The sequence below is a fragment of the Alligator mississippiensis genome, chromosome 7 (genome assembly GCF_030867095.1).
Source record: "Alligator mississippiensis isolate rAllMis1 chromosome 7, rAllMis1, whole genome shotgun sequence".
NCBI lineage: Eukaryota > Metazoa > Chordata > Crocodylia > Alligatoridae > Alligator > Alligator mississippiensis.
Genome location: NC_081830.1, coordinates 43,803,681 through 43,828,610, shown reverse-complemented (window position 1 = coordinate 43,828,610; position 24,930 = coordinate 43,803,681). Strand labels below are relative to the sequence as shown.

The 24,930-nt window shown below is 44.5% G+C and overlaps 1 protein-coding gene across 9 annotated transcripts in view; it reads right to left on the bottom strand.

Moving 5' to 3' along the window:
• Positions 1 to 24,930, bottom strand: part of ST6GAL1 (ST6 beta-galactoside alpha-2,6-sialyltransferase 1) — a 132,368-nt gene that overhangs the window by 47,554 nt on the left and 59,884 nt on the right. For 7 of the 9 annotated variants that reach the window (XM_014602830.3, XM_006266707.4, XM_059730919.1 and 4 more), the window contains exon 2: positions 5,281 to 5,980. The exons of 1 other annotated variant lie outside the window; for it this stretch is intronic. In XM_014602830.3, the coding sequence (XP_014458316.1) occupies positions 5,281 to 5,929 (649 nt within the window). In that variant the 5' untranslated portion in view covers positions 5,930 to 5,980. Of the gene's footprint in view, positions 1 to 5,280; positions 5,981 to 9,168; positions 9,279 to 24,930 lie in introns of those variants that run through there. One more of the 9 variants, XM_006266706.4, reaches the window with a different exon arrangement.

Below are 24,930 nucleotides of genomic sequence, written 5' to 3'. Positions count from 1 at the left end.
TTGGTCTTTGATCATATGGGTGGCTCTCCTCTGGACTCTCTCGAGCTTATCCATATCCCTCCTGAACTGGAGGGCCCAAAACTGGATGCAGTACTCCAGCTGAGGCCTCACTAAGGCCAAGTAAAATGGGAGAATGACGTCCCTGGTTTTGCCTGAGATGCGTCGATGGATGCATGCAGAGTTTGGTTGGTTTTGCTGACCACAGCATCGCATTGGTGGCTTATGTTCATCTTGTGGTCAATATAGACCCCCAAGTCTCTTTTGGTCACGGTGCTAGCAAGTGTAGTACCACTGAGCCTATAAGTATTACACTGTTTTTTTCTCCCAAGGTGTAGTACCTTGCACTTCTCTACATTGAATGCCATCAGGTTTTGTTCCGCCCACTTTACAAGTGTGTCCAGGTTGGCCTATATCCCCAGCCTGTCCTCCAGCATGACCACCTTCCCCCATAGTTTAGTGTTGTCTGTGAACTTTGCAAGTCCACATCGGATTCCCAAATCCAGATCATTAATGAAGATATTGAAGAGTACTGGCCTGAGCACCAAGCCCTGGGAGGATCCACTGGTAACCTTGTGCCATGTTGATTTGTTCCCATCAACTAGTACACTTTGCGTCCAACCCCGGAGCCAGTTCCCCTGCCATTGGACCATGAGATGGTTGAGGCCACAGCTCCCCAGCTTGGTCATGAGGACATCATGGGAGATCAAGTCAAAGGCCTTCATGAAATCCAGATAAATAACATCAACCTCATCTTCCTTGTCCAGACAATGCATCACTTGGTCATAGAAGGAGATGAGGATGATCAGGCAAGACCTTCCAGCAATAAAACCATGTTGGCTGGCATTCAGTAGGTTGCCTTCCGTTAGCCTGGTGCAGATGGATCCCTTGATAATTTTCTCCAAGATCTTTCCAGGGATGGACATCAGACTGATAGGTCTTCCTCCCTTTCTTGAAGATTGGGACCACACTGGCTCTTTGCCAGTCTTCCAGTACATCACCCAAGCACCACAAGCTTTCAAATATCTTGGCCATAGGTCTTGCTATGATGTCCGCCAGCTCTTTTAAGACTCTTGGGGGCAATCTGTCTGGGCCCACAGACCTACAGATGCCAAGCCTCTGGAGGTGTTCTTTCACTTGATCTACATCAATTGTAGGCCCATCTCCCGAGCCCTGGATGCTTTGCATCCTGTCTGACAGCATGAAACCCTTGGATGGGTGGAAAACTGATGCAAAGTAATCATTTAGGAGACTGGCCTTTTCCTGAGCATCAGACATCAGCTGCCCCATTTGATCTTGCAGGGGGCCAATGTTGCTTTTGTTCTTCCTCCGACTTCACACATATCTGAAGAATGACTTTTTGTTTTGATTCCAGAGGCTAGCCTGAGGTCAGTTGCTGCCTTGGCTTTTCTGGACAGCTCCCTAAAGGTACGGGCTAGTGCTGAGTAGTCCTCCCTGGTGATGATTCAAGTTCTCCATCTGGTGTAGGCTTCTCCTTTTTGGTTTCAGGAGATCTAGAAGTTCCCTATTGAGCCAACGGGGCTTCCCTGCCCCCAACTGCATTTCCTGCGGAATGGGATGGACTTCCCTCGCACTTTGATTGAGTTCTTTAGAAACATCCATTTCTTATGGACTCCCCTTCCTAAAGGGCCATTGTCCCTTAGTGCCTGACTGACCAGTTTCCTGAGTTGGTGAAAGTCAGCCTTCCCAAAGTTGAGGATTTCTATTTTGCCAAGGGATTTGCCCACCCTGCGTTGGACAGACAAAGTAAATCAGATCATGGTTGCTGTCACCAAGCTTGTCCTCGATCCTCAGATCACTCAGCAGATCATCCCCTTTGGCCAGAACCAGGTCGAGCAGTGCCTCTCCTCTAGTTAACCCACAGACCTCTTGCATCAGGTACAGGTCATCAATGAATGCAGGCAAGAATGTTACATGACCAGTCTGGCTGTGTGTTCTTCCCACAAGATGTCAGGGAGGTTGAAGTCTCCCACAGTGATCATACATCAAGAATGTGCGGCCTTGACCAGTTCCCTATTGAATCCAAGATCCAGTTCTTCTTCTTGGTTAGGAGGTCTGTAACAGACTCCTACAAGTATATCCCCTTCCCCATGCTCCCCCTGTATTTTAACCCAGAGGGTCTCAAGACACCTTCCATGGCTAATGAACTCAGTTTGAAGGGAAGTGTATTGCTTCTTGACATAGAGAGCTACACCCCGACCCCTCTTCCCAACACGATCTCTCCTGTAGAGGGTATAGCCTTGTATACCTACCGACCAATCGTAGGAGGAGTCCCACCAGGTCTCTGTTATTGCTACAAGGTCATAATCATTATTGGTCAGAAGGGCCAGCTTCTCTTGCTTGTTACGCAAGCTCCTGGCATTTGTGTAGAGGCAGTTGACTCTGCTATAGGAAGCCTTAGACTTCCTTATGTGATGAAACCTGACCTTTCCTTGGGCTGTTGTCAGAGTGGGTTGTCTTGGGCTACCCACTCTGTTGCTCCTGTGATTGGCGTGACATGAGCTAGAACTGTTGATTGACCACTCGTCCCCCAGCGATCTTAGTTTAAAGCCCTGTCGAGTAGGTCAGCTATTCTGGCTGAGAAGAGCTTCTTCCCTTTCCAGGTGAGGTGGAGGCCATCCATTCCCGGCAGCCTACTACCTCTCTCACTGAAGTGCATAGTGTAGTCAAAGAAGCCAAACGCCTTGCAATGGCACCATTGCCAGAATCTTCCATTCACCTCACTGATGTACCTATCCCTCCGGGGCCAGTGACCTATGACTGGAAGGATCAAGGACAAAACTACCTGAGCCCCCAGACCTTTGAGCCCAGACCCCAGAGCCCTGTAGTACACATGACTTGGCCAGGATTGCTGCAAGCTGTGTCATTTGTGCCCACATGGTGCTCAGAGGGCTGGATGATTTTGGGGATCCTCTTAGTCACATCATGGACACAAGTCCCAGGGAGGTAGCAAACTTCACGGGCTACAGGGTCAAGGTGACAGATCGTACCCACTGTCCCCCTCAGAAAAGAATCGCCCACCGTGATTATTCAGCACCTTCTTCTGGGTGCAGTTGTTGGTGGCCCTCCTTCCTCACGTGCTGGAGTTGGGAGTTCAGCCAGCTGAGCTGGTATAAGGGGTTCAAAATGATTGTGCAGCTCCAGGGAAATGGTCCCCCTGGTGCAGTGCCTCCTAGGGCTGGAGACTACCTCCGTCCAGACAACCCCTGGCTGGACCTCATGGCGGCTCTTTATTTCTGCCAAGGCATCATCAGCCGTTGGGTGGAGCACCTGGAAGTAGGTGTCCAGTTCCTGCTCTGCATCTCTAATGTTTCGCAGCCATTGCACCATTGCCTGGAGTTCCATTATCTGGCACTCCAGGGCCTCCACTGTTGAGCACACCCCACAAGGGGAAGTGTCAGTGCTCCCAGACCCAGCTGCCTGCACCCATGCCAGGCAGCCTCCACAGGAAGCCAGCGGCAGGGACTGCAGGCCCCATTTGGGGCAAACACCCATGGTAACTCCCGTGCTAGGCCTATAAGCACACCTGTTTGCGCATTCTGTTTGTGAGGCTCCAGTCACGTGACTCCCAGAGAGCTGGGCCAAGTAGGAGCTGAGGGGGTAAGTGACCCTCCTCAGCTCCTCTCAACTGCCCCACAGCTGTGCTACTCCCCTCCCACCATAGGCCCCACCTACCTCCTGGCTGCGCTGGGGCTCCAGGGTCCTCTTGGGAGTCCTGGGGCTTACGAGGGTACAATGGGCTTTTGCCCGTGCATCTCACACTGGAGCCGGGGACAAACTATGGCTTGTGCCATTGGCAGGCCCTTTTAAAGTCTGCGCATACGCAGTAGGGCCTACCAACGGCGCTGCACCACTCTCAGAGCTTGGGGGTCCCTGCCCCACTGGAAGAGGGGATAGGTAAATGCCCCCCCTTCCCCTGTCTCATGCACCCGGTGGCACTGATCACATGGCTCCCTGGCGGGCTGGGCCAAGTAGAAGCCAGGGGTGGAGGCGTGATCCTCCTCAGCTCCTCTCAGCTGCCCGGCAGCTGCCCTCCCACCACAGGCCTCACCTACCTCCTGGCTGTACTGGGGGTTGGGGTTCTCTTGGGGGTCCTGGGGCTCACAGGGGCACAATGCATCTCGCACTGGAGCCGGGGACAAAGTGCAGCTTGTGCTGTTGGCGGGTCCCTTTAAAGTCTGACCCACTTTCTTCTCTCCTGTTGAGTTGCTACAGAGTCGGGTTATAGCCAAGCTTTGTAGGAGCCCTATTAATAGAAACTGCTCAAAGAAGATGCTCCATGGGATGTACTCCAGAACAGGGTTTTTAACCAGGGGGTACCCTAGGGGTACTTGGGAAGGCCTCTGGGGTATTCAGCAGTGGGCGCTGCCTTTGAAACTTCTGCCACTGGCATGCTCACTGATCAGCTGCTGGGGAACTCCTTCCCTCTCGACTGGCTGCCAGGGGTACACTAACCCAAAAAGGTTGAAAACCCCTACTCTAAAACATTGGTTCTCAACCTGCTGTGTATCAGGATCCTTTTGTAAACATCAGCAGACAGTCCCAATCCAGTGCTCTTCCTTTCTGACCCAATGACCCCCACCACCCCAGCATGTGGGGTAGGGACTGGGTATGTGGGGAAGGAAGGGGCATAGCAGGCTAGCTGGAATGCTGCTAGCCTACAAGAGAAAAGCCACCATTTCCCACATTTTTCTCCTTTAAATGAGAATCCATTTTTTTAATTTGTTCTCGACCCTTTCATACATTCTTGAGACCCACTTTTAGGTCACGACTCACAGGTTTAGAAACACTGCTCTAGAACACCCTTCAGCTGCCACAACCATACTGCTATCTCATTTTAGGGTACTCTAGCTCTACCCAGGAGAACTGTAACTACAGCCGCTTCTTTCCCATTGTACCTGCAATGAGGATTCTAGAAGTGTGGGTTTCCAAGAAATGCCATTCAGGAAAGGCCTAGAGATAGGTATTATCCAATATTTAGTTCAAAAACACTGACTGTGTTCTAAAATGTTATTAGTATTCAGAAATTAAGAGTATGGACACTAGGGTGTCTGTTCATCCCTCCCTCCCCATCACTTGCAACACCTCCTTAGCAGTCCATGAGAATCAGAACTGACCATTTCAAATTGCTGAACTGAGTACATGAATTTTTAGATGAATTTTAAATACAGAAACTCCTCTGGGAACATGTGGCCCAAGTGTGATGGTGACCCTTTCCTGTTCCATAGAGTGTAAACATAATGCCATGCAACATATACCAACCTATTTCTGGCCCCAAGTGTGAGGACTTCAAAGATCCCGCTGAGGACACAACAGCACAACGACCCAAGCGGCCTGTTGCGTCACTGAGTTTTTTTCTTGGTAGGTAGTTATGCCATTCAGAGGTATTGAACGGACTGTCCAACCCTTGTATCATGGTCACATTCACTTTGTCCCGGAGCTGGCACAGCAGCTTCTCTGAATTTACTTTAACAGCATTCCTTTTCCCACGATAAGTCACATTATACTTGTTCATGGAGAGGTAATTATTTCTGACTTTTTGCAGCCTAGGTATGAGATTCTTTGATGAACTGTTCTCATTCCAGACCTTCACAGAGCTCGCTGGAGTCTTGAGCTTGGCCACTGCATCATTTCCTTTATCCTTTTCCAAGATGTTCCCTTTTACTTTATTCAGGTTGTCTGGCAAGATGTCAGGTGTTGGGCCCTTCTCATGGACAGCATCATTTGAAAGACTTCGTGAATTAAGTCTATTGAATTTTTCCAGAGCCCCAGGCATCGGAAAGCTTTCACTTTCTGTTTTGAGGGGAACATAGTAATTCTTTCTTGTTTCATTCCACAAGCAAATTGTCAGAAGCACGAGTACTAGCAAGAGTACACACATTGATTTTTTCAATATATGGATGTGAACCATAATGTACGACAAGTTAGAATGAAGTGATTAATCCAGGGCAGAAAGCTGGTCCTGAAAAAGAGGGGGAAAAAAAACAAAGTCAAAAGGAAGAGGGGAAAAATAAAGAATTTTAAGACTTCTCAATACATTTAAAAAAGCTTTGATCCAAAGCTCACCAACGTCACCCAAAAGACTTCACTGGGCTTGGATCATGTCCTAATTCTGCTATTAACCCAGTCAGACTCTCCCTCTGCCCCAAAAACCCAATTCCATTTTTTCTTTCCTCCAAAGGCAGCAACTTGCATGCCAGCTAGGGTGAAAGTAGCTTAGTTTTTTTTTGTGTGGGGGGGGGGGAAGGGGAGGTTGGAATGTGGGGGAATGGAAGGAGTGTTGTTATTAAAATGAGTTAATGTCTAAGATAACATCGCCAGGAAATCCAAGATCAATACTTCCTGTTCAAGTCTATTAAGATTCTTGCCTCTGGTCAAACCACCATTTCACTAACAAAGATGTTTGACAAACACTGGAAAATATAAAATTATAAATGTTGCAAACTTTAAGAAACCTGCTATGAAACACTAGCAACAACATAAGAAACTTCTATAAACCTACAATGTACTGAGAGTACACCAATGGGAAACTTCATTACATTTCTGGCTGAAATCAATGATTCAACTGTAGGGCTTTGTTCAATTCCTAAAGTTGATCTTAGATGGACAGCAATTTTGGATACTATACCAGAGATCAAAGCGAGCAAGGGAGCAGTATCCATGCAGCATAGCTGGATAATCACTTTTCTGCACTCTGTATAATAGGGAAGTCTCTGAATTCTGCACATGATAAAGAAACAATCACAAGAAAGCAGGAAGGCACAAAGTACATCTCGCCTTCTGCATAAGGTCCAGTGGAGCACAATAAGACAAACACAGAAGAAGAGATGCCAGCAGACTAAAAGTATCCGTGGCATTTACATCAATGCCTGCCACTTGGAAACAAGGGATATAGAGATGGTCAAATGATGGTTGCAATCTCCATACATGTGGCTGCTCTCAGGTATGTTTGGAATCAACATGAAGATGGCAGGTGATTTGATGACCTATTTGCAGAGGACCCACATATTGATTCAGGCCCTTCTTGAGCCTCCCTTATGTCCGTCTGGACCCAGATGCGACACACTAGACTGTGCTTTCCTACTCCAGAAACACCTAAGGGCTGGTAGGAAAATCATAGAAAATTAGGGTAGGAAGGGACCTCAGAGGATCATCTAGTCCCTGCTCAAAGTAGGACTATCTCCAATTAGATCATTACAGCCAGGTCTTTGTTAAGCCAGACCTTAAAAACCTCTAAGGATGGAGACGCCAATACTTCTTTAGGTAACCCATACCAGTGCTTTACCATCCTACTAGTGAGAACGTTTTTTCCTAATATCCAACGTAAACCTCCCTTGCTGCAACTTGAGACCATTGCTCCTTGTTCTGTCATCTGCCACCACTAAGAACAGTCCAGATCCATCCTCTTTGGAACCTCCTTCAGGTACTTAAAGGCAACTATCAAATTCCCCCTCAGTCTTCTCTTGTGCAGACTAGATGAGATACAATAAATATCACCATTTCAGTTTCTCTGGATCAATGCAAGAAGTCATTTTCCTGGCCCAGGCCTAGGCCCAGAGAAAGAAGCGTCTCCTACCCGAATATGCTGCTTTATACAGTGCAAGTCTCTCTTCCTTGCATAAAATCCCCATAGCATTTCCCCATGTCCTACACACAAGAACAACTGTGCCTGAAGGCTGTATGCACTCACATGGCCTCACGACATCACAAGATGCACATGTGCATCTTGATACTGAGCAAAGACTTAATTTGCCCAGTATCTGTTGTTTCATATATTATGCTGTATACAATTATTATTCATATTACCTGTAGCACTGAGAAGGTCTCATCACAGAGCATATTCTGTTGTGACAGATACCGTACAAAATACAGACCTAAAACACCCTGACATTCTGTGCCATGCAGAACTCTCAGTGTAAGACAAGAAACCACAATTGTATACACACAGATAGGGGAAGCGAAAAAAGAAATAAACATCATCACTGCAATAAGCAATGGTCTTGGCATGTCACCAGCCTAGCCACTGTCAAACATTTTTGCAAGTTTGAAAGAGAGAGCTTTAATGGAAGACTTAAAAGAAAACAGTGCTGTAGCTTTGAGATGTTAATTAAGGACCTCTTCCCTTGCACAGAGTAGCCCAGGAGAAAGCTCAGAGTTGAAAATGTAACAAGTGGGTGAGGAAGGCTGGCAGCATTGGCCAACCTAGTCTAAAAGTTTGCATTTCAAGAGCAAATGAAAGATGATGGGCAGCATGAAGATAAATTGTGAACAGCTTAAAAAAGAGTACCTGGACAAAAGTGGTGGCAGTGTAGATGGCTAGGGAAGGCCATAACACATTGAGATGGTATGAAGAAGGAATCTGCAAGATTTAGACATAGCTCCATTGTCCATAATTATCAGGAAGAAAATGTTGGGGAAGGTCTTAAATCAAAAGCTGGGCATCCAAAAGGAGGTGTGCAAGAGAAAACTCCAAGTGGAAATCCATGCTAAACGGGCCTTAATCTGCAGCCCGGCCAAGACCCTAGCTCCCTTTCTTTGCTGGAACAGTTCTCATTTGTCAAATTTTCATTTCTAAGTTTGTACCTGTAAAACAGACGGTAGGGGAATATCAGATGATCCGCATGTGCCTGGTTTGTGTCAAAGAATGAACAAATAGTTGTAATTATAGCTGTAGTCAAATGAGAGAACAAAAATGCAAAGGCCAGATTGCACTTTTGAAAGAACCACTTTTGGGCAAATAGTGCTACAGGCTGAGTCATAACAAAGTATCTACAAAATTAAGGCTCAACCATGAAAACCTATTCTTATGTAGGATCAAGCCTTTGGTAATTTAACAACACAATTATTTGAGAACACACTACATCATCAAAATATTGTCCAGGGGCTTGGGTAGCACGGGTGCTAACAGCGCACAGTTGACAGCCTACAGGTTGAAAGTTTGAGGCCACAGCAGAAGAGCTTACAGCACAGCCCTGTCAGATTCCAATGAATCTGTGAATTCTGCTAAATACCTTGTCACAACAAGGACATGGAAAGGAAAGGAAAACATTGTCCAAATATTCCAGTAACAAACTACTGTTCCAGTAACAAGCTATATATATCCTGCAAAACTGAGTTTTCTATATATTAACTGTACTGTTACTGCACTACCTGTTGTTGGAAGACACTTGAAATAGAGCAACAGCTGGTCATTTTCAAGTATTGGCAGGTTTTGTCCAGTAATGGCATGAAACTGCGTTCTTTTATGAAGCCAGAACCTTAGAGTGATGAGTAGCTGTTTAATAAAAGTCAGGGACCACCTTCAAAAAGAGAAAAATGCATTAAAAATTTGTGTAAGTGTCACGGGGGACCAGCAAGAGCATTTTTAGTACATGCTGGAGTCTTGCAAAGTGAGAACTCTAAATCTTGGTCACCTCTGGCAGCAAAGAGTAAATATCTATTGAAATGAAGGCGAATGATTCAGATTTTGCCTGTGAGAAAAGCCAATCGTCACCCATCATCTTTCTCAGCAAGAAGTTAAGCTAAAATCTCACAGCTAAGTTCAAAACCAACCAGCTACTTGCAAGTTTCTGGCCTAGCAAAAATAACAAAATTATTCTGCATACTGGAATTACTCTTAAAATAGACCATATATAAAATTTGAGTGGAACTGGCATTTTTTTTTTATCATCTTTTTAAGGCTGCTCTGTGAAGGTCTTAGGGACTGGGCCTTCCTCAGGAAGGCTTTGCTCTGCAAATATCTCATTGCAGGTTCACCAAAACGAAGTTTTCTTTCTGGATCTCATCTCTTTGGCTCATCAGCACAAAAACAGAAACAGATAACTTTTCTATTCTCAGTCCTAAAGCTACTTTTCATAATATTGCTATTTGTATGGGGTACTAGCAGCTGAGGGATCATTATACAGTGCTGAACAAACACAAATCTAAAATAGACCATTTCCTGCTTATAAAAAGGAAGTGCACCTTTATGCTAAAGATACTCAGTGAGAGAGAATGTGAACCTTTACAAGTCATTACTGTTCCACAAAGTTACAGATGACTGACTTTAACATTACTGTAAAAATCAATCAAATTGTATTCACATGAATGTAGCTGTTTGTAAGATTGTTTTAAATTATTTTTAAAATCCAGATAAAATCTTAATCAATACAAAATTTTTAAAATGTAAGCAATAGGATAGATTTTCAACACATGTTCCTCCTAACCCTTCCCATAGAACAGTTGTTTAAATTCAAATACGTCCCCACATTCAAACTGCAACAAAGCATTTAAAAAGAAACAAATTCCAAAAATAACATTCTTCAACATGACAAAATATTTGTTGCCTTCACTTACAGTTTTACATTTAACTAGGGGTTATAAGTCACTTGAAATACTAAAGGAATATTATTGTAGTGTTAGAATGATGTAGCTGTGCAGGAAACCGTGTGAAAATCTAGGATTTTTTTCAGGTGGTATCTTTTATTGGACCACTATACACAGACACCTCTCAGCATTAGCTACCATATCACATGCCTAGAATCCATGGGGCTGGGGTCTGTGCCATGGGAGATGCGGGGGAGGAAGAGAAGGGGAGGAATCCTTGCTTGAGCAGCGAGGGTACCCAGGCAGACCCTGCTGTGCCTTCAGTCTCCCCTGGAGCTCTGGCTAGGGAGGAGGGGGGCAGGGCTAGCCTGTTCTCTGCAGCAGATTGCACAGCTTAGCCCTGACCACCCACCCCAGCCCAGGACTACAAAGCATTTGGGATGCCGGGGAACTCTGGTTTAATTTAAACCAGCAAGGGGTCTGGGACAGACATTGCATAAACCGGTTTGACCCAAATCACTTAAGTCTGATACAGGGTCTGATACTATATTCAACCAGGTTTATCTTATACCAGTTTCAGCCATTTTGAAACTGGTTTATGTGCACTGAGCTTCTGTTCTGTTACAGGTTTAAACTAGTTTTTGATCACTTAAACCAGTTTGTGTGTAATGTCTGTCCCTAGCTCTTCAGTTTGTTTCGGGTTTTTTTTTTCTTTACTTGCTATTATTTCAAGTAACATAAAAGGACAAAAGATTAGAGGAAAACCTGTTTTAACAGTTTAACATTTCATCTTGTTTAACAGCATCCCCTGTGCTCTCATTTGGACCCCAGTTCTGCAATCCTTCATGGACAGGTTTAATTCTTCAAAAGCTCATAACCTCAGTGGAATTCTCCCTAAATTCTAGCAGGAATAGAATCTGAATCTTGAAATATATGTATTGTTAAAGCTGACTAAATTTAAATGGTCACATATCAGTTTAATAAAAAGGCATGCATTCCCCTCATTGCTTATTCTTTTAAATAGGCTGTGCACTAGATCTTCAACCTCATGTGAACCGGGCCAGATCCACTAACTTGAGTGGATAATAGCCAATTTACACAGGCTGAGCAGCTATCAAGCTTTGGAAATCACAGCAAGGGAGATTTTGCATAAGGAGGGACAAGGTATCTGCATAATTTACTAAAGACTGAGCTTGAACTATAATCACATTCCTTTGACAGAATGCAAGTCAGAGCCTTTACACTAAGCCATATTTTACATACAGAAGTTTTTGTCAGGTTATCAGTGTGAGATGTCCTAGCCAAGCTAGGTGTGTCATGCTACCACACAGGAGATCAGGGCTTCCTCTTCTATAAACAGGAAGGAGATGACAGCAGGTGACACTATGTGGGAGGCTGTGGCAATCCTTCACTATCACAGCTCAGCTCCATTAATCTAGCAAGACTGAAAAGCACATCCCTCCACCAGTCTTCAGGGAAATGAAGGGTTTGTTTATAGTGATTTATTAATAGACAGCCCTCTATATTATATGCTCATACAAAAAGTATCTATACACACACACATGCATTTTAAATGAAAAAGCAACAATTCCCTGTAACTTATTTTTAAGCATCTGTAACCGGGTTTAACTGTCTGGGGAGACTGACTGGAAGTCTTTTTGTGTTGCTATGGCATTCGTTAAATCAGTTACATTTTCTAAGGTTAATGTTTCCCAAATTTCCTCAAACTATTTATTTAACCTTGGGATGTCTTTTCTTTTTGTTGCGGTTAGCAGTGATCACATGGGAAAATGAAAGATTCCTTAGCCTGTATTTTCATTTCACTCAGAGGTCTACAAGAGTCACTAACTAATCCTACAGCAGCATAATACCTGTACAAACTTGAACTAATAGGCACCTATCCATCTGTTGCTTGAGCTTTTCCATGGCCTTCCGCATCCACTATGTAGGGTAATCACTGCTGTGTTCAGGATCTTTAGCTACTAGGAGTCACTTTCCTCTGTACAGGAACAACTTGCCCATTCACGCTTAATAGGAGACCCAAGTGTTTAGCACAATGGGACCCACTCCCTGAAAGAAACTTCTAAGTGTTATCCTAATAGGGATGATGATAAACTGCTGTTTTGTAAGGCCATGAGGAAATGAGCAAATCTTTCAAAAAGTGAGAGACTACTGAACCGCAAAACATTCTTTGTTCATTTCTGTTCACCACTGTGGTTCAGATTCAGTCAAAATACTTAAGCGTTCACTGGGTTTACATGTATAGGAACACATTTTAGGATGACACTTTAGCTAAGGGCACAACCTGATGGTAAAACAAAATTTTCCCATTGTGAGAGCTCTGCCTAAAGCTGCAGCCTTTGAGGCACCCTTCATTGAACGCAAGGCACCCCCCGGGAAAGTGCTAGTTCTTGGCTTTCACTTGTTTTTTTGGCTATGGAAAAATAATAAGATCAATTCTTCTGTTGCAAATAACTAAGAAAGACCACAACAGCTAGGAACAGAACTTGCACATAAACTGGTTTAAGTGATCAGGAATTGATCGCCCCCAGCTGCCAGGAGGGACTTTTCCATCCACGGCAGCAAGAAGCCAGGCAGATTCCCCTGCCCCACCCCCTCGCCACCCCTTAGCTAGGGGAATCGACCCAGCTCCCAGTTGGGATGGAAGTAAAGCTCCCCACCCGCTAGGCACAGCAGGGAGAGGCGTGTCCCACCCCCACTTCCCCCACAGCTGGCCTACCGGAGGCTAAAGAGGGGGCATGGCTGGGGAAAATCACGCATCTCCAGCTCTTTGCATTGGCTGGCAGGCTGCGAGGCATGTTCTAGCACCCCTGGCACCTGGTATGGGCCATTGCAGGGGTCTGGCTGCCTTTCACTTTTGATCAGTTCACTTTCTTATCGGTTCCATCTAAGCAGTTTACAGGAACCTACAAAGATTGAATCAATTCAGCCTCAGGCTTTTTGACTGGCTGTACTTAGCCAACAGGTCAGGATGTTTATAAAACACTGTAGATCCCTTTTGAAATCTCTAGGTTTATTTGGTGAATTATATGTAGGCGTTTGTACCCAGTTGCACCCTTAAAAGGATCTCACAGCATCTCAGGGTGCCATGGTACCCTGGCTGACACTCACTGGCCTTAAAGAATAAGAACTTCATGTAAAAAGATACATTTTAGATTGTCCTTCTATATTCAAATTGATCTAGATCTGCTGCTGCTTTTTTAAAACATGTTTAAGGTGCTATGTTAATAACCATTGTGTTACAACTAATGCTTTCTTTGCATACATAAGCATTGTCACAGCCCCTGTTGCACTTTGACAATCAATATAAATAGGCAACTGTCATGGTGTATATGTAAGAGGTCTAGTCAGGTGCCTGATGAATTTGATTGTGGCTGACAAGCCCAATTGGAGAGCGACAAAGCTTGTTACAAGTTTCACAGATCCATGTGTTGGAGTCAAAGTCCAAGTTTACAGCATGCTGCTTTCTCCTTTCTCACTTTTATTCCATCCTTTAGATCAAAACAGCTTCATATTGTGATGTATCCAGTGCCAGATATTCCCTCTAGGTCAGACAGATTCTGCACACTCCTCCCAGATTTCTACATTAATGTTGAACAACTTCATCTCATTTTTACATGTCATGGTACCTCCATAAAGGGTGACACTGCTTTCTAGAACCATCTCGAATCTTTCTGTATAACAGGGGTAGGCAACGTTTTTTGGCTAGAGTGCTGAAAACCCCACAATGCCTACCTTGGAAGGTGCCGGAATGCCAGCATGCCAGAAAAACAAAATGAGGGCAAGGGGTACATGGCAGGATGCCCTGCTTGTGCCCCTTGCCCCCTACCCAAAGCCCCTGCCCCCCAGCCCTGCTCATGATCCATGAGGCAAGGGCAGCACAGCGGGGAGCATTGCCAGTATGTGCTGCCTCCCTAGAGCCCAGGGCTGGGTCTGGGACTGGTAGGCAGCTAGGGCCAGGGTGGAGAGGCAACAGATGTTTGCAGCTGACCCAGGTTTTGGGTAGCTGCTGATAGCCATGGAGTCTGGGCTGCTTGCAACAGGGCTTCCATAGGAGCAGCCCAGGCTCCATGGCTATTAGCAGCTATCCAGAGCCGGGGCCAGCTGCAGCCAGCAGGCTACAAAAAGCTGCTGTCCTCCCACCCCTGGCCCCGGCCAGAAGTTGGGGCTCCCAACTGGCAACAGCTACCCAGAGCTGGGGCCGGCTGAAGCCGGGAGGCTGCAAACAGCTGTTGCCTCCTCAGCCCCAATGCATGCCAAAGGAAATGGCCTCACGTGCCATGCTCAGCATGCGTGCCGGGGGTTGCCTACCCCTGCTGTACAAAATATTCTTGGAGATACTGTCTCCTCCCATTCTCTTGACATGGCTAAGCCATCACACCTTCTTCTTCTTGATAGTGGTTTCTAAGTGTGTTGGTCCTGCATGCTCCAGCACCTCAGGGCCCTTGGCACGGCTTTACAAGTGCTCGTGGTGCTCAGGCCAGGTGCCAGATGACTGGAAGATAGCCAGTGTGGTCCCCATCTTTAAAAAAGGAAGGAGGGAGGACCCAGGCAACTATAGGCCCGTCAGTCTTACCTCAATCCTGGGGAAACTCTTTGAGAAGATCATCAAGGAGCACATCTGTGATGGGCCGGCATGGGGGATGATGCTTAAGGGAAACCAGCATGGTTTCATTAGGGGCAGGTCATGTCAGACTAACCTGATTGCCTTTTACGATCAGGTCACAAAAGCATTGGATGCAGGTGTCGCCGTGGATGTAGTCTTTCTGGACTTCAGCAAGGCCTTTGACACTGTCGACCCCCCCATCCTCATTAAAAAGCTAGGTGACTGTGGCATCGATGCCTACACAGTCAGATAGATTGCAAATTGGCTGAAGGGTCGTACTCAGAGGGTGGTGGTGGACGGGCCATATTCGACCTGGGGGGAAGTGGGCAGCGGAGTCCCCCAGGGCTTGGCCCTTGGGCCCGCACTGTTCAATCTCTTTATCAGGGATTTGAACAACGGGGTGAAAAGCAACCTGTTTAAATTTGCTGATGATACCAAAATTTGGGGTGAGGTGGGCATACTAGTAGGGAGGAAAAATGTCCAGCACACCTACAGCCTAGGGAATGACCTGCTGGGTGGCACAGAGGTGGAAAGGGATCTTGGAGTCCTAGTGGACTCCAAGATGAACATGAGCCGGCAGTGTGACGAAGCCATCAGAAAAGCCAATGGCACTTTATCGTGCATCACCAGATGCATGACGAATAGATCCAAGGAGGTGATACTTCCCCTCTATAGGGCGCTGGTCAGACCGCAGTTGGAGTACTGCGTGCAATTCTGGGCGCCACACTTCAAGAAGGATGCGGATAACCTGGAGAGCGTCCAGAGAAGGGCAACTCGTATGGTCAAGGGCCTGCAGACCAAGCCCTACGAGGAGAGACTAGAGAAACTGGACCTTTTCAGCCTCCACAAGAGAAGGTTGAGAGGCGACCTTGTGGCTGCCTATAAGTTCATCACGGGGGCACAGAAGGGAATTGGTGAGGATTTATTCACCAAGGCGCCCCCGGGGGTTTCAAGAAACAATGGCCACAAGCTAGCAGAGAGCAGATTTAGACTGGACATTAGGAAGAACTTCTTCACAGTTCGAGTGGCCAAGGTCTGGAACGGGCTCCCAAGGGAGGTGGTGCTCTCCCCTACCCTGGGGGTCTTCAAGAGGAGGTTAGATGAGTATCTAGCTGGGGTCATCTAGACCCAGCATTCTTTCCTGCTTATGCAGGGGGTCGGACTCGATGATCTATTGAGGTCCCTTCCGACCCTAACATCTATGAATCTATGGAAAGACTGCAGCAAGACCTGGATAGGTTGCAAGGGTGGGCTAACAAAAACAGGATGCATTTCAATACGGACAAGTGCAGGGTGCTGCACTGAGGCAGTATTAACCAGCAGCACACTTATAAGATGGGAAACTCCCTTCTTGAGAGCACAGAGGCAGAAAGGGATCTTGGCGTCATCATCAACTCCAAGATGAACATGGGCCGACAATGCAAGGTCATGGTCGGCAGGGCTAACCGGACCTTATCGTGCATCCACAGGTGCATCTCAAGTAGGTCCAAGGAGGTGATCTTCCCCCTCTACGTGACACTGGTCAGGCCACAGCTGGAGTACTGTGTCCAGTTCTGGGCGCCACACTTCAAGAGGGATGTGGACAACATTGAGAGGGTCCAGAGGAGGGCCACCTGCATGATCCGGGGACAGCAGGGCAGACCCTACAATGAGAGGCTACGGGACCTGAACCTGTTCAGCCTTCACTAGAGAAGGCTGAGGGGGGACCTTGTGACGGTCTATAAACTCACTGGGGGGGGACCAGAAGGGTTTGGGGGAGACCTTGTTTCCCCTAGCGCCCCCCAGGATAACAAGGAATAACGGCCACAAGTTGTTGGAGAGTAGGTTTAGATTAGACATCCGTAAGAATTACTTCACAGTCAGGGCAGCTAGGATCTGGAACCAACTTCCAAGGGAAGTGGTGCTGGCTCCTACCTTGGGGGTCTTTAAGAAGCGGCTTGATGCCTACCTGACTGGGGTCAATTGAGCCCAGTTTTCCTCCTGCCCAGGCAGGGGGTTGGACTTGAAGATCTACAAGGTCCCTTCCGACCCTACTTCTATGATTCTATGAGTCTCAGTGTTTGGTATTTGTCTTCTCACTATATTTTCATGATCTTACACAGGCATTTCATGTGAAAGCTGTTCAATTCCTTGATGTGCCTACTATATGTAGTCCATACTTCTGAATCATAAATCAGGGACGACGGCACGCAAGTCTCGTAGCTTCGTGTCTTCACCTTACTTGATAATTTGAAGTTATTCCACACACATTTCTATAATAACCCCAAATTCTTAGCTGTTTTTCTGATTCTGTTAATCCAGTCTGAAGGTCAAGATTCCTGAGACTGTAGAACCCAAATAACAAAAGCTATACAGGTGCTTTGTTAATTGAATTCATCAGCTAGTTTATTAATGTTATTTGCCCTGGCCAGTGAATAGAGAGAAAAAAAGCAGACTCAGTGCTGAGGCTAAACCTGAGACAAGGGAAAAGACTTTCCCCAAAAGTTGCTGCTACTCTGAGAAAAAGATCAGGCCAGCCTTACACCTCCACCTGGTGACTACTACTGCTGTTATTTTTACATACTAAAAATAAGAGTTAACCCAGGAACTGGTAATCCAACATCAGGAGATCAGGAACATAAATTTTGTCCATATGAGGAATCGGAAGCATTATTTGTATTCTAGAGGTCTAAGCCGGATCAAAAAGTGGCTTGCAGAGGAGATTGAGTTCATCCAAGAAGAGGGTTTTCAAATTTTAAAGAAACAAATAATGGAAGGGAAGTTCAGAATGCATCCAAAGATAAGGGAAGAACCAGAAACAAACACCTTACAGGCATGCCTATTCTAAGCATTTAGAATTCCCTCCCAGGGATATAAATAATAACCTAAGCAGAGGATAGGGCAGGGTGGCACCTTTATAGAGACTAACTGGTTCAGAAAGGCATGAGCACTGGTAGGAAACAGCCTACTGGGTCAGATGCTATAAAAACTAGACTAATAAACTCGAAATTCCCACACACTTTCTAAATAAGCAATACTTCTGTCATTATTACAGAAGAGAAAAGTAGTAACTTTGGTTTTATTATTAACTCTCTGATAAGGTTAAAAACCCGACATCTATAAACTCACCGGTGGGGACCAGTGGAAAATAGGTGAGGCTCTGTTCCCCTGGGCACCACCTAGGATAACAAGGAATAATGGCCACAAATTGATTGAGAGCAGGTTCAGTCTTGATATCAGGAAGCATTACTTTCCAGTAAAATGGTAGTACATTCGCCAGCTCATAAAAACATATCCCTCTGAAGAATTCAGAGAACTATAAGTAGAGCTATTTAATTCTACCCTTAGCAAGTCCAGTCAATCCCACCAGAAAATGCAAAAACCGTGTTTCTAGATCTCAGGTCTTAACCTTGCAAATGAATAAACAATGAATATCAGTGGCTCCTAGCAGGCTTAAAGTGCTTTGGAAAAGCTTAGTGTTGAATGATAATAAACAGCTGTTGAGCAGCACATTTACTAAGGGGAGGAAGAGGCTCAGTTTTTAAGTGAAGAGAATGTGGCTAAATTTAATTTAAGAGACGTTGGAGTGACAAGCCACAGAACAACTTATCTATTTTGATTTTAGAAGAATAAAATGTTCTATTAGTATTGCATAAATTGAAAAAAGCAGGTGGCAGAAGAGTTTTGCCAAAATGACACAGCTGAAAAACAACTGTCAAAGAAAGCAGGAGAGACAGATAACCCATCCAGTGAAAAAAAAGCACAGATGTCAACAAAGTTAAAAAAACAACAGTGAAATCAATGCCCCTCACATCTGACTGTCAGCACTTCCTTACCTCTGGTTTCAGGAATCTGCAATTCACTCACAGATGTGTTGGGTTGGTTGTTTTTTGTTTTTTTGTTTTTGTTTTTTTTTTTTTGGGGGGGGGGGAGGCTTTTTGTTTTTACATTTACCAGCACATTTCCTTCTCTGTGGGCACATCTACACGTACACATTTACTGCGCAGTAATTTAGGTTACTGAGCAGTAACTGAAAGTTACTGCACAGTGCAGACATCTACACGTGCACATCCATACTGTGCAGTAACTATGGCACCTTACACCAAATTAGGCATAAATTTAATACCTGCATCATGCAGGTATCAAATTTATGCCCGATTAGTTACTGCACAGTAACACATGTTGATGCTTTGCTGAGCAGTAACACTCTGTGTGTGGACTGACTTTAACAGTGTTGACTGCACTTTAACAGTTGCATATGTAGATGCTGGCCTAAAAACAGCTAGTAAGTGCACATGTAGACATGCCCCGTTAGGCTTAAAACAACCTGTTCTGCTTTTACTTCTGTAAGTATTCTGATAACCTCAGCACATTTAAACAAAAGACAGTAAGTCCAACTGCACTGGTTATTTCTAAAAAATGGCAAGAAAAACATCACTTGAAAACAAGAACCTAAGATTGATTTCTACAGTTTCGGTCTAGTTATAAATCCACTTGAAAACATACATATGCACCAAGGAAACAGAAAAAAAAAAAAATCTGAAAAGGCTTATTCAACATCACAGAAATAATTAGGGCTCAGGAATTCCTCCCTCCACCTCTGATAGGCTACATCATTGTCTCTTAAGTTACAGTGTCAAGAACAACCAAGCTCCCCCATTCAACAGAGAGGTAAATTGTTGCCACAGGGTGCATCTACACATTCATTAATGTGCAGTAGTTACTGTAAATTTAGTTTAGTACTTATTTCATTAAGAACTATACTAACTAAATCTGTAGTAACTTCAGTTACTGCGCAGTAGTGCCAGCACATGGGTTTTTTTGTGACACTTACTGTGCAGTAGCCTAATAACACTGCACAGTAGCATATTAGCATGGCTTTTGACTGGCACGCTACTGTGCAGTAAGTGTCTCGTGTAGATGTGCCCAAAAGTATTATCTTTCTCCTTTGTATTATTCCAATATGGTTCATAGAAATGAAGTGGTCTCTCCATACTACCACGTGCTTGCCTCTTATGTAATACAGGTGGCTCAATAAACTTTAAGTTAAAAAAAAAAAAAAGATAATGGAATTTTAACGTCTGACCTCCACAGAACAAGTGTAATCAGCAAATGTATTAAGCTTCCTTATTATGCTGCTTTTTTTGACAAGATTATAATAGTCAACTTATTAAAGTAAATAACAAAGAAAGTAATGTGAACAGTAGCGATATACCTGGCTGTAACTGGTGTGAAATTACAATTTATTTATGAACTGAATAAGTGATATTTAAATATACTCTCACACATTGACAACCAGGGAGACATCAGAGGATCCGTCTAATTAATATTTCAGTTCTCTATTTACACAGTGGGGCACTAAACATTGGAGAGAAAGATTGAATGAAGGAATTCAAGAATGAATTTCCAATAGGGGAGTCAGTGTTTATAGAGAGCTTTGATAGACTGATGTGGCAGTGCAAGGCGCAGATGTGGAGCTCAGGCCTTGCATTTGTCTGTAGAGCAAAGAGAAGGTGGCATGCTCTATTTTGTGGTACCTTGCACCACTCAAGCTACTCTGGCATCCAGCAGCAGCAGATCCCAAGACTACTGCTGGCAGCTTTTCAAGACATGAAGTGATAGGAAACGTGGAATTCCTCCCTGTGAAATGCAATATCAGTGGGAGCAGCAGGTATTTGTGCAGAGTATCAACAGTACTGCTACTGCCATTTACTTATTGTTTCTGGAGCACGGTCAGTGCACTTGGTCTTGTACAATACATGCAAAAATATGGCTCTTATCCCAATTATGATACATCCCATGTGCTAACTTTAAGCTGCAATCCACGTTCTGGGAGAGGGAGGGCTGAAGAGAGAAGCAGCTAGAGGAATTCTGGCCAATTCAGACTCAGTTCCTCCACAGGCTCTGGGAAAGGGCATGACATGATGAAGCAGCAGCTCTGCCTTCATTTGGAAGAAAGCAGCATGGAACTGTGTCTCATGCTGGGTCTACAGCACTGAGCAATGTGGGGAAGAGAGGGGTCAGGCCACAAGCTCATCTTTGCTCTATCACCCCTGGGAGGGTGCATGCAGCCATGCTCCCCGACTGCACGACTGCCATGGCACAAAGACAGAATTATGGCTTGTTGTCCTGCATTCTCACAGGGCCCGCCACAGGCGAGTCCTTAGACAAAAATACAGTTGTGATACACAATGCACAAGAAAACCAGCAGAACAGCCTGTTCTTAAATAAGGGCTCTTAAATATACTTGTGCTTTTTTCACAGGTGGATTACCATTGAGAGGGACTGAACAGTTATGACTGGACAAAGGCCAGATGTTCAGCTGTTGTGGTCTGGCATGGATCCATTCTAAAACAGCTATATAAGCTGCAGAATGGAGTCTGCTGAATCTTTATCACTAGCAATGATGCTAAGGAGTAAAGAGCTAGGCTTGCCTCCCTGAGTCCCAGACCAACTGCAGGACCGGCTGTTCAGAAAGGCTTCAGCTCACAGGCAAGGCACAATCAGCAAGGCAAAAGATAGGGAACCCCGTGGTGTCATTCTTACAGTGGCCTTTCACAGTGAAACAGCATTTTAACAGTAAACTCCTTACAAGGAGTTCAAACAAACAAAAGGATTCTTTTTGTACAGGGGTTCAAAAGGAAATGGTGGTTTATGGTTTTCAAAGCTGGGGTAAAGATTTTATTAGCTTTACTCTGTTTCTCTCACAGACAGGCTACCCTTTTGGTCCCTCTGCCACTGTGCTGCTGATTTCACCTGCCACCAGATCACATCTCTTTGTGAGATGAATCCAGTTCATGGACTGTGTGTTGCTAGCCCTTGGTTTTAGATCAATGGGCAAACAATCCCGTAAATATCTTGTATTTGTAAGGATGTATACTTAATAGTCTATTCATTATACTTTTTGCAGGATACAGACAGGAGGCTAAAAGTTGAGTATTGTCACAACATGTTACATTAATGCAAAATAAAGATATCTATCCTGGAACACTTTATTGTGACAAAACATTCTTATTTTCTAAAGAAAAACATGTAAAATGAGAGGGGAAATTACATCTTTCTAAGGTAAACTATTAAGGTGTAATGTTGCACTTAAAGAAAATAGTCGCAGAATTCTTAGGATGGGTGGAAGAGCCTCACAAGTGCTCATCTTTGACCTACATATGCTCTGATTGAAGGAAATGGGAGTTTTGCTATTGGTGTTGATGGTAACAATTCAGCTAATGCTGGGCATTTTTTTAAAACCCATTGTAAGCTGCAATAATAAGCAACCCATAACTTTTCAGAATGATGTGTATGCACAAAACTGTTATTTTTAAGAAAAGTTGGAAATCTTATTAAATGATGTGTAACGAGGGTATTGCAAGAAGTGTTTTCTTATTGAAAAGATTTATTCAAATACTGGATGGATTTTGAGTTTTAAAGTTGATTTGGAGACTTCCAGAAAAAAGCAATTAAAAAAACAAGCAGTTGTTAAAACGTGGCCTTACCTTGAATGTTAAAAGCAGACTCAGTGGCAATTTGAAATTGAATTAAATCCCAAAAGGAATCAGAAAAGTCTTTATGATTTCCCTGTGTTCTGTTAGTAATGTCTGTGAGAGAAACAGAATTATCTCCAAAAAATTCTGCAACTATTTTCTTTGAGTGCAACATTACACCTTAATAGTTTACCTTAGAAAGATGTAATTTCCCCTCTCATTTTACATGTTTTTCTTTAGAAAATAAGAATGTTTTGTCACAATAAAGTGTTCCAGGATAGATATCTTTATTTTGCATTAATGTAACATGTTGTGACAATACTCAACTTTTAGCCTCCTGTCTGTATCCTGCAAAAAGTATAATGAATAGACTATTAAGTATACATCCTTACAAATACAAGATATTTACGGGATTGTTTGCCCATTGATCTAAAACCAAGGGCTAGCAACACACAGTCCATGAACTGGATTCACCTCACAAAGAGATGTGATCTGGTGGCAGGTGAAATTAGCAGCACGGTGGCAGAGGGACCAAAAGGGTAGCCACAGCATCTGGATCAGAGGCAGAAGCTAGGTTGAAGGTGACATCCTGCTTTAGGGTTGAATCATGTTAACTGGGCCTACTAGTCTTTAAAGCTTGCCAATCCCTAACCTAAACAAATAAGCGCCACAAAAAGCCACTAGTCTAACCGCAGCCACCTGATGCTACACATACAAAAAAAGATGCCCCTAGTTGAAAAGCACAACCACATGCCTTCAGTTACTACGGCAAAGCAGGGAATGAGGGGGATAAGTTTATTCTCTTCTCACACCAGTTGCACTGATAACTACTTAATGGGTACCCAGTTTTAGTGGGTAATGCTCTTGACTTCAAAGACTTTTTCCCCAATTCAGTTCATGTTTTCAAAAGGATACACCAAACTTTACAATCACTTTAGGAAAAAAAGGACAACATGAAGTACCTAGTAATATCACAAGTAAAATCTGGAAGGCACTGCACAAATGTAAGCCAACGCTCTACTGTCTCTGTTGGGCTGTCCTATTATGAGGTGTAAGTAATAACTTACGTGCCAATTGTAGTTATATTCCAATATCAAATCTCTCCCTAGCTTTTACAGATCATTTGTTTGGTAGCCTTCTACCACTTCAAGAGGGATTTAAGAGTTACTATTCTTGGCTCCTACTAATTGGGGAAAAAAAATCCAATTCCATCTGTTTCAGCAAACCTGAGGAAATGGAATAAAGGGTACTACAAAAAACACGACTGGAACCTCACCTGGTTGCCATTTACGGCTTTGCTATGGAAACCTGGGCCAGATTCTATTCTTTGATGAAAACATATGTGTAATTCCTAATTAAGTAAATGGGAGTTTGGAATACAAGGTGAAATCCTAGACACAGGAAAGTCAATGTGAAAGCTCTCTTTGAATTAGATCCTGCTAAAGTCAATAGGGCTAGGGACAGACATTACACATACACTGGTTTAAGTGATTAGAAACTGGTTTAAACCTGTAACAGAACAGATGTTCAGTGCACATAAACCAGTCTGAAAATGGCTAAAACTAGTTTGAGATAAACCCGGTCATTGGTGATGCGTAGGGGAAGACTCGCCGTGCACCCCCTGGAAGCACTGCTGGCTCAGTGATCACCTCCTGGAGGACCCCCCCAGTCAGCAATCAGCAGCTGGGGCACCACACCTTGTTGGCAATCTAGTGCCCTCCCCCAGACTCAGGAGGTACCAGTTGTCTGTGAACCTGGTTGAATGGAGTATCAGACTTAACTGATTTGGTTCAAACCGGTTTATGCAATGTCTGTCCCAGACCCCTTGCTGGTTTAAATAAACCAGACTCCCTCAGTATGCTCTCTGGGCTGGGTGGGGCTCTCTACTCCACAGCAGGAATGGCCCCTCCTCTCTCTTCCCTGGCTGCAGCTCTGGCAAGAGTGTAGGCTGCTCCCCACCTCCTGCCTTGCAGAGAGGTTTCTGTGTATTAGCTAGCAGACCACGTGCTGGCTCCAGTCCCTGCTGAATCAACAGGTAGAATCAACAGGAAGCTGGTGATGTCCCTCTGTTGTTTTCTTAATGGAGTGCTAAAACACTGAATTAGGGGGTGATCAACACTGTTATCAATTCCCTGCTGGACTAATCAGAGTGTCCTGCAGTAACCTGACCATGCCCCGCTCATCTCAGTGCTGTGGAAGGAAGGAAAGGCTGCTCTAATACCCCCTGGCTTCTAGCCTGAGCCACTGCAGGCATGTGTCTGCATTTCTGGGATCTGTCTATCCCATTATAAAACTTATTTAGCCTAACCAGGTTAAACTAACCTGCAAAGACTGAATAAATTCAGGCTCAGGCTTTTTGAACGTCTGCCCCTAGCTCAGGAGTTTTGCCACTGATTTCAATGAGTTGTAAGTCAAGTCCATGTAGATGAAAGTAGATTGCTTTGTTCTATGAAGTTAAGTAAGAGAGATCTTAAAAGCAGAACAAAACAAAAATCAACTTGGTTTCTCTAAGAAATCAACTGA